This window comes from Sitophilus oryzae, unplaced genomic scaffold (assembly GCF_002938485.1).
Source record: "Sitophilus oryzae breed Bouriz unplaced genomic scaffold, Soryzae_2.0 scaffold_1840_pilon_pilon, whole genome shotgun sequence".
In the NCBI taxonomy this organism is placed as follows: Eukaryota; Metazoa; Arthropoda; class Insecta; order Coleoptera; family Curculionidae; genus Sitophilus; species Sitophilus oryzae.
In genome coordinates, this window is record NW_022146547.1 from 336,741 (window position 1) to 347,857 (window position 11,117).

General features: G+C 30.3%; 1 protein-coding gene across 2 annotated transcripts in view; it reads left to right on the forward strand.

Annotated features, from left to right (window-relative positions):
• LOC115883232 (rho GTPase-activating protein 26) overlaps positions 1-6,209 on the forward strand; it is a 55,135-nt gene extending 48,926 nt beyond the window's left edge. The window contains exons 12-15 of one of the 2 annotated variants that reach the window (XM_030901566.1): positions 2,033-2,186; positions 3,653-3,730; positions 4,579-4,658; positions 5,706-6,209. In XM_030901566.1, the coding sequence (XP_030757426.1) occupies positions 2,033-2,186; positions 3,653-3,730; positions 4,579-4,658; positions 5,706-5,797 (404 nt within the window). In that variant the 3' untranslated portion in view covers positions 5,798-6,209. The remainder of the gene's footprint in view (positions 1-2,032; positions 2,187-3,652; positions 3,731-4,578; positions 4,659-5,705) is intronic. The other variant, XM_030901567.1, reaches the window with a different exon arrangement.
• Positions 6,210-11,117: the final 4,908 nt, after the last annotated feature.

An 11,117-nucleotide genomic window follows, 5' to 3' on the forward strand; every position in this document is an offset into this window, starting at 1 on the left:
GCTAAACAACATTACACGATTAGCCATTCCGAAACTGGCGTGCGGACTCGATGATTTGAGTTGGCGTACAATCCGGAACATGATTGAAGTCTTGTTCAGATTTACGGGTATCGAGATCCTCGTTTGCTGCTACAACCCAAAGCTGAGATCGGGAGAGAAAACTGTAGACTGCTATTTCTACCTGACTTCTCAGTGTACCATGGGCCAGCTTTGCAAATACCTTCATTCACCGTGTACATCTCGGGACGAGCATGTACCTAAGAAGGGGGCAGTGTTGCGGACCCGTGTGGAGTCGACCTAACCTAACTTTATGTTCCGCCTTCAGATGACCTTCACATCGCATTAAAGAATAGACACCGTAATGATTCATTCGGACGTTCGAGAAAAATCGAGTTCCACTGGAATGGAGTAGTACATACGAGAACAATCGAAACCTTCTCTATGCATCTAACGATCTATGGACTATTCTAGAAATCTTTAGCTGTAGGTATAAAAGCCGGCGGCTGTGGCCTAGAGAGGGCAGTTATAAATAGACGAGTACAGTTGACGCGCTAAAATTCAAAAATAAATTCTTAGTTATAAATCGTTTGTAAATAGTTCTTTAAGTCTTTTATCGTTATTTTTTTTGTTAATTAGTGTTAAATAAATAGTGTTTAAATAAATTGTGACTTTCTATCCACACGGAACCGACGAAAAACGTAACATTATTTTAAATTCAATCCTATGTACATGATTAAAACAATTAAAACACAAATACAATTGCTTTTCAACGATTTTTCATGTTCGTATACCTAAAATTTCTGGTTTCTTTAGTAAAGCCATTTAAAAGAAAAAGATAATAACTCTATTATAGTTGTTTCGTTGAAAGAAAATCGTTACCATGACAAATATTCAAACTTCAAAATTATCAATTAGAGGTTAAGCTTCATTCAGAACCTCCCAATTAGTGGAATAAATTAGTGGTTTCAAATACACTTTATACTTTTTAGTTTACAATCATTCACAATGTCTAAAAAACACAATTAAAATTAATAAAATATCCTAGCAACAGCTTGCAGTAGTCTGTTGTATCCATAGAGAAAGCATAATATTTAGCTTATAAAACAATAAACTTTTGATTTCTAACCAAATTTTTTCTTCACGGGTGATAATCAAAGGCCAAAATGACATTCCTGGCAAATTTTGAGGTATAATTAGTGGAAAAGTTGAAGGTTTGTTAACTTTTTCCACTAATTGAAAATTCCTATCACTAATTATGATGTTCTGAATGCTTACATTAAAATTAGGTGAACAAACTTCTACGGCTAATTGAAACTACTAATTTATTCCACTGATTTCGAGGTTCTGACTGGTTCTGAATGAAGTTTTGAGTTTTCTTGCTAAATTTCTAAAATTGTCATGGTAACGAAATTTTTGAAATGATACTGTAATAATAAAATTATTAATTTTTAAATAGCTCTACTTAAAAAACCGGAAGGTTTCGGTATGGGAATATGACATATCGTTGTAAAGCTATTTTATTACTCTTTTGATGTTTTAAATAATATACATAGGGTTGAATTTAAAATAAGAAAGATTTCAGCAATTTTATAACAAACGGAAATAAATATTTGTTTGGCTTTCCCTGTGTAGTATCCAGTGAGTTTATTTAGACAGATTACTTTAACTTATAACCCAAATTTCACCTTTTAAAATGTTCATTTCATGATTTTACCAATGCTTATTCGAGATCATGTTTTTGTCAATCTTCCACATGTTTTATTTAGTATCTCAAAAATGTTAGAGATAGGTATGGGTTAGTATAATAGAAAAATTATGAGATATGAAAGTAGTTTCGAAAAATGTAATAATATACCGGGTGTTCCATTTAAAGTAAGAAAATATTTTAGATAGATGGAGCAGGTGCCTTTATGTATAAATACATATTTTCAAAAAAAATTCACTGGTTCTCCATAAACGTCTTAACATGCCATCACCGTCAATCACCCTATATATCGAGTCTAATTTTTTTATTCTGTAATTATTATTTTAGGAGACTCAAATAGTACGAGTAGTTCAAATGACTCGTTGTCTTCCACATCCAGAGATGGCACTTTACTCATTTCATCTACCAGTCAGACACCGAAAAAGACGGAAAGGTCCAGTGCGAGGCTTGGTTATCCAGTGTACAAGTCGCCAGGAAATGTGTAAGTGTATTAGTAACTAACCTAAGTTTATTGATAGCATTGTAATATCTAAATTGGTGTAAGTTTTTGGGTTTGTGCACTGGTTGTACAAGGGTAGGTAGCATGTTTTTCTTCAAGTAACAAATACTGATTTGTTAAGGTAAATGTATAATTGTAGTATTTATTTTATACTTAATAAAAACTTGTCAAATCCGATACCTTCATACCTTCAAAGATATACTAACAATGTTTCAATTTTTTTAAGACTTAAATCGCCTTTATATCAGGGTTAGGCGATAGTGCGTCGGGCATCTGTAGCTCCTGGAATAAAAGACTTAACTTAAACAGAAGAATTTTGTTTAAGTGAAAACCTAAAGTATGTACGAGGATATATAATATTTTTACTTCTATAGGGTGGCTCATAAAAGTTTCAATGGGTCGGGATGATTTTTTTAAACGGAACACACTGTATATTGTTGCAATTTTGGCTTCCTTTCAGACCACTGTATATAATCCTAAGATATGAGTAAATATATTTCGATAGTTTCAGAGATATTAATAAATAAATTAAAACCCTATATTTTTCACCCTTCCTTAAAAAAATTATTACAAATACAAGAACTGTCCTGAAATTAAAACTATATTAGATATTTACTTTAGATGGTCTGTACTTACTTTGCTATAAATATGGTAGTCGTAAATCATACAGGATGTTCAAAATTCTACGCCAAACTTTCTAAAATATAAAATAATTTTTCTTTGTTTTTTTGAAGTGAAACACCCTGTATATTATTTTTTTATTAGACGGAGAGTTAAAAAATGAACGTTTTTTGTATTTAAAGTATTTCATAATGCTCTTTCAACGGTAAAATACGAAAGAAAAATTATTGCGTGGCTTTGATAAAAATTCACTGTAGTAAATGCTATATGAAATATAAAACCGGGAATATCTGCGAAACCGTTAAAAATTTTGAAATACTCTAAATACAAAAAATGTTCATTTTTTAATTCTCCATCTATAGAAAAAATAGTATACAGGGTGTTCCATTTAAAAAAAACGAAGAAAAAATATTTTAATTTTAGAAAGTTCGCCATAGAATTTTGAACATCCTGTATGATTTACGATTACCATATTTATAGCAAAGTAAGTACATGTCATCTCAAGTAAATACCTAATATAGTTTTGATTTCAGGACAGTTCTTGTATTTTTAATAATTTTTTTAAGAAAGATTGAAAAATATATATTTTTTATTTATTTATTAAAATCTGTGAAACTATCGTAATATATTTACTCATATCTTAGCATTATGGAAAATGATCTGAAATAAAAACAACAATGTAATATACAGGGTATTCCATGTAAAAAAAATCATCCCAATCCACACAAACATCCAAAATCTGCCCTCCCTCTATTGCTCTCACGTTTTCTCCTATTTAAACTGCTTTTTTACTTTTACTTGCATGCTTCTACTAACCAATAATGTAGGACTCAGCTTTCCAAGCAAGCTGGATTTCTGAATATCACCTCGCCTGGACCAAAAAGCCCTACATTCAGTAGAGTTCGGTACGTAGATATTGCTGGATCAGAACACAAAGAACAATATATTTTTTTATATTACGAGTACATTATCATGGGGCATTCATTTTTTTATAATTCGTGAAAATTTTTGGCAAGTTTTATGTCAATTTTTAGTCTAGAGATTGACCTCGCAAAAATTGTCATTCGCCAGTCGTCAATGACGCCGTTTTTTTTTCGATACCGGTCTTAAAAAGCTGATTTCAGAATTTTAGTTAACAAATTAATATATTTTTCTTGGTGTTTGTTGAAAATAACATATACAATGCTTTTGGTAACTGTAATATTAATATTAATGTAATGTACCGTATGATCGAAAAAAAATGGCGTCCAGTTTGCTGAGAAATGACGATCGATGACATTTCTCATATAAATTTACATATAAAATGACAGCGATCTTCATTTCGCAGCCAAATGGACGCCATTTTTTCTCGATCATACGGTAGGTTATGTACAGGGATCAAATTTAAAATATATGTCATAGCTCTGGGTACTATGTAAGGAAATTATGTATATTGAAGTTAATAATTTCCGTATAATATAATAGAGTGTAAATAAATGCGAAAAAATCAAGGAGTGTTTGGTTTAAACAATGTGTTCCTATAAAAAATTATTTACTAGCCGTTCCGGACAAAATTATTTGATAATACCCCCATATAGTTTGATTTAAATAAATGGACACAATTTAGAATAAAATATAAAATATAGGGACCGGCGAAATGGAAAAAAATATAAGAAAAAATGTGTATTTATAAAAATTGCCTTCCGATATTTTCACACGTATTCATTTACACCCTGTACATTACTAATAATCTATATACATATAAATATTACAGGCGAGTTAGGACACTCTACGCATGTCTTGGAGAACATGATGGAGAATTATCATTCGAACCAAATCAGATCATTACCAATGGTAAGAATATTAGATTTATGTTTGTGTTTCGGTTTTTTTTAGTGTGAATACTTGTTTTATTTATACAGGGTAGTCCGAACTATATTCCGGAACCTTCGGCAGCATATTCTGCAGATAAAAATAAGTAAAACAGTTCGTATCAATGTATGTCCTAAAATGCTTAGTTTCGGAGATACAGAGTGTAGAAGTTTCGTTTTTTATTTCAATTTTTTTCAAATAATTTCTGAAGCAACGTCAGTATTTGGATGATAATTGGTGTCTGGGAGTTATTGGACATGAGAAATTTGATTTTGATGTCAATATGACTCCTATTTGTAGGGGGCGCCACATATATGTGTTTTAACTGTTTTGAAGAGTAATAACTTTTTGTATGTATCTGTATAAAACTACTGAGTGAAAAAACATATATTTCCGTGACTTTTTACATGAAAAATATCTCTTGGTAAAAATCAATTGGTCAATACATGTCATTATTGACAAAAAAATAAACATCTTGACTAGACAGTTATTTGCCTGAAATAATAAATTTTGGAAATTTTTATTTTTTAAATTAATTATAAATTTTTCTGGCAAAAAATGATGATAAAACAGTTTCTGTTGAACTTTTGGCACAAAAACTTATCAAATTTATGATTTTACTCTAATAACTATTTAGTCAACATGTTTAATTTATATCAGTGTTGATAGGTATTATTAATTTCGATTCCAAATATCTCAAGAACCATTACTCGTAGTGATTTTTACCAAGAGATCTTTTTTACGTAAAAAACGTCGTAAATGTATATTTTTTACCCACCAGACACCAATTTTCATGCAAATATTGATATTACTTTAGAAATTATTTGGAAAAAATCGAAATAAAAATGAAACTTCTACACCCTGTATCTCCGAAACGAAGCATTGTAGGACTTAAGTTTATACAAACTTTTTTACTTATTTTTATGTGCAAAATATGCTGCCGAAGTTTCCGGATATTGACGCTCGTAATATTGACTATTTGAATATTTATAATATCATTTTACAATAGCATTTTTTTTTCGTTTATAGTAAAATCTTCTCAAGAACCGGGTTGGTTAGAAGGAACGCTGAATGGCAAGACCGGTCTCATACCGGAGAACTACGTCGAAGTACTCCCTTGACAAAGCGGTTCTCTGTCCAAAATATCGACTTCCTTGAGACACGGTTTTTGCAGAGCTCTCCATTTGAGCAATACGCCCTGCGAAATGCCTGCGCCAGGGGACACAAGAAGACTTACCATGCACAGACCCAGTTTGGATGGTGCGCTTGTCAAACAGAACAGCGTAGAAAGAAAAAGTTCGACATAAGAGATAATATCCAGAAAAATATATTGGTTTTACATTTTACAATACCAGGTGCATCTCAAAAGTGGCTCACCCGTATAACTTTTTTGCTTTTTCAGATAGAAAAACGGAATTTGGTGTGTTAATGTATAACATAAATTAGGATTGACTGATGTATTCAATTGTTTTTGATCACATCCTGTTTCACCGGAAATTACTACAACTTTTGATTTTTAAATGGCACCCTCGATTTTTTTTTTTACTTTATTCGATAGAAAATGTCACTCAGAATAGAGTCAACTTTTTATATTTTCGCATATGGTTTATTTGAAATTATAATTTGCGGTTTGTAACGAAAATTTGACTTGAAATACCAAGTGGGTGGTATCAAATTATTTGTAAAAAAATGCTTTTTCCAAATATGCTAATGAGCCACCCTCGTTCCATTTGAAAAAATTCAGATATGATTAAAAATACGATTTAGGCATCTTTTAATCAGCCAGGACAAGACACTAAAAACATTAGACGATCAAATCTATTTTTCCAAGGCTCCTTGATTAAGAATCAGTGTTTTTAACATAGCCGTGGCACCCTATATTGAAATTTAAAATACTATTTTTATTAAGCGATAATGTCAAAAGTTGACATATGATATGTCATTCTATTCAGAATATCATTTTCTACCGAATAAAGTAAGAAAATTCCGAGGGTGCCGTTTAAAAATCAAAAGTTGTAGTTATTTCTGGTGAAAGAAAAAGTGACCAAAAAGAATTGAATACGTCAATCAATCCCAATTTATGTCATATACTAACATACCAAATCTCGTTTTTTTATCTGAAAAAATAAAGTTATAAGGGTGAGTCATTTTTGAGACGCACCCGGTATATTGTGGTAACAGAATTACCGATCAAAAAATAATAAAATAATAGAGTAGGTATATGTCAAAAATGGCTATACCTCTGTAACGGATTCATCTCTTCAAAAAAGGCCTATGGGTATTTTGCCATTTGCACTACAAGAAAATCTGCAAAATAAAATAGTTATTTTTTGTAAAAGAACAAATAAAAACCCATTTAAAATATCTAAATACAACTATTCAAGAACACTTTAAATTTTTATACAGGGTCGCTGTTATTTTAAATGTCTATTGGTGAGTAATAAATTTATGTATACAGGTCGGTCATAAAGTCGCGACACATCAAAGTTTCATTTTTTTAAGTAGAACCCCCTGTATATTATTACATATTTCAATTCTCCCTTCAATTCTAAGCAAAAATCTAAATACACATAATGTACCTCAAAGCAACCGTTTCCGAGTTATTGACTTTTGAAAATATCACTTAAACAATTAGATTTAACTAATTTCGATGTATTTGGTTTGATTTAATGATGCCAATCTGCCGAAACTGTGATACTGTTGTAATGGGATTTTAAATTACTATTAGCTACTAGTAAATTTAAGTATACAGGGTCGGTCATAAAGTTGTGTCACATCAAACTTTTTTTAATGAAACCCCCTGTATATTATTGCATATATCAATTCTTCCTTCAATTTTAAACAATAATCGTAATACAGAATGTACATAAATTGAAGAATTGAAATGTTAAACGAAAATTTTGTAATTTCCAGACTTGCTATACTCTCATTTTATACATCTATAAATGCTTGAGAACTAATGTAAAATATTATTAAGAATCACAGTTTCGGTAAAATGGCATCATTAAATCAAACCAAACACATCGACATTAGTTAAATCTAATTGTTTAAGTGATATTTTCAAAAGTCAATAACTCGGAAACGATTGGTTTGAGGCACATTGTGTGTATGTCGATTTTTGCTTGGAATTGAAGAAAGAACCGAAATATGCAATAATATACAGGGTGTTCCATTTAAAAAAATGAAACTTTGATGTGCTACGACTTTATAACCGACCCTGTATACTTAAATTTATTACCCGCCAATAGCTATTTATAAACCCTATAACTTTTATATTTAACTTTTTGCGGTACCTCTAATATTTTACCTAATAATCGACCGTTTCTATATACATATAAGCGACCCTGTAGATAGTAACTGTAGAATCACTGCCGAAGTTGGTCTCCGTTGGATTAACACCAGCAGTGTTTACAAAAAATAACTATTTTATTTTGTAAATTTTCTTACAGTGGCGAAATACCCATAGAACTTTTTTGAAGAATATATGTCGAAATAATCGGTGTTCATATGTCGTTTTAATTTGAATTTCATTTCATTTCATTGACATTTGACAGATTTTAATTAAGGCACTTAATACAATAACCAGAAAAAAAAATAGCCATCCTCGTCTAAAACTATAAAAGTATGAATTGATATACAAAAAGAGAATTTTTTAAATAGGTACCGATTTTTATTAGAACGTACTGTCATTTTATAGATCTTTACAATTTCGTCTGTTAGTTTAATGCCAAAAAACATTTTTTATGCAATAGCTATACCGGGGGGTGCATCGTCGTTGGCAACAGGAAATCCTATGTAAATTTTCAACTGTTCACATATTGGCTCTCCTATTAATTTTCCAGCTAAGTCGTAAATGGGTTTTTTAAAGGCCTGCCTATACTGAATACACATGCCAAATTTGAACAATTTTGGACAAGCCGATTTTAAGTAATTTAAGAAAAACTGTGTTTGCATCTATTTTTAAATTATTCAAACTGAACCCGTAACAAAATACAAAACTAGTCAAATGTCAACATACTTCAAGTTGTCAACAACAGACAGTTCAAAATTAGCTTGTGATTTTCTGTTTCCGACGACGATGCAACACCCTGTATATCGCGTGATTCGTCTGTTACAAAATAGGTGTTAATCTATATTTGCTTTATAGAAAATTTTTCTTATAAATCCAAGTTTAATCGTACTTAATTTATTAACTACTTAATTAAATAACTACTTAACTTAAAATTATGTTTGTATGAACAAACTTTATTTCAGTAACTTATTTGTTTGTTTTTGGACACCCTGTATGTTGAAATAATTTGAACTGATGATATTTTTAGATCTTCTTCAGTGTCATTCGATATTATTTCTTAAAATTTTCAATATAATACACAATATTAGAGTCAAACTATGATGCTTTAAATTTGATTTATAAGTAAAAGTTTTTAAAAAAATTGTATTGATTAACTTTTTATATGTACTTGTAATCTATAACTTTTTGAAACACCTTGTGTAATAAGTAAGTAAAAATTTTAACACCAATTAAAAATGCCCTTTAAAATAGTAAAGGCAGAAAAGCTGCCTTAAATGTATAGTCGAAGCGATGTAAATAGACCACTAAATATATTCAGATTGAAAAGAAAGTAAAATAAAATATGTATATATTATTATAATTTCCCTATAATCTTATTTATCAGTATTGTAATTTTATTTGCTCCAGCGTTTTTAGGTTACTGTAATTTTTCTGTGATAAAATGCACTTTTATTCCCTTCATATCAATTTTAATATTTTTTTTATTGCTACAATTTTTGTTTGTATTTATATTTCTAGAAAAACTATATACAAAACAATGATATCACTCAATGGACGCATTTTTTGTAAAATCTTAAAACATTTGCTAAAACAGTTTTTGCATATTATCTTGAAACAACGTTTTTGGGATAAGTCGGCTTTTGCAATTTGACAACTCAATTATTTCATTATTTTATTAATAAAACAACAAAAATTTCTAATAAAGTATACCTAAATATATTTTTTTTTATAAATGGCTTAACTATATATACGTGGTGTGCTAAAAAGTTCGCAACAAATGGGATTTTTTTATTATCGACTTTTTAGCACTCCCTGTATAAGGGCTCTAACTCACTGACGACCAGGTCGCAACGACCTGGCCGTCGCGAGTCGGCTGGCCGGATATATTACGTTTATAGCTGCGGCCAGATGAACGACCAGTTTCAACAGAGTTGTCAGATCTAACGTTTTTTACATTTTACCAATTAGAAAATATTGTTTCAGAAAGAATTAAGTTTCAGAAATGTTAAAATATCCGAGTTAACTTAAAAGCGAAGTTGCTATTCATGAGCTTATTAAATGTTCTAATATTAAATAATGCATTTAAAATATTCTTGGATTTTTCGTTAATAAATACTGGTGTGGTAAATGGAGTAAGTAAAATTTCCAACCCCGACTATACGATAACGTCGTTATGTCCATATGTCCATATCGTTTCATAACAGAATATTCTACATCCTACGTATATGTAATTTAATATGTGTAGAGTGGGACATGTAACTCGTGAGATTTTCAGCATTATATCAATAAAGGACAAAAACAGTATTGTTCCTAAAGGTGCGTCCAGACTTGAGCATTTTAGCCCGAACGAACCGAGTGCGCACGAACAAGCAGAACAAATAGGCCGAACAAAAAGCATTGTGTACGCGCGACCGACAAAAAGGGAGATATTCTGTTTCTTTTTTCTACTGATATGGACTTCTACTGATGGCTCTTATCGACTTTAGAAGTAAACATATTAGGGCCATCGTAAAAAAAGGTCGTCAGACACTGGCTCTAAATATAAGCAGGTAGAAAGTTTAGCTTCCAGTTATTTCAATGTTTACAATATAAATACCTCTTTTTTATTATTACTGAGAATCTACAACAGTAAATACTTCTATTTTTATGAATGTTTAAGTTACTTTTACTCTTAATTTTTTTTAAATAATGTACCTAGTAGAGATATAGTCTAATGGACCCTGTTTGAAAAATGTTAAATTAAATATAATATTTAAAATACAGTTGTCCTCCTTGTACATGACTACAAAACAACTAAAAAAAATAATTTAATAAAAAAAAGTTGTTGTAGAAAAACTTTAAATATGATTTTTTTATTTTTTAATATCGAAATCGAAGGTATCATACCAACCATAAATAGAGTATGTCATATAAAAATGTTTTGAATTTTTACTAGAATCGACCCTTGATAAAAAAGGGACTAGATTTAAGTTTCCCTTTGATCCAGTCTGCATACTATTTCTTTGGATTTTCTACACGTGTGCAAAAACTACACAAAACACTATATCTTATAGAAAATAAAATATTATGCATTGAATTTGAGGGATTTCATCTGAAAAATTATTAATTTGGAAGAAAACCGGCAACAAGCGGCAAAATTATAATATTTT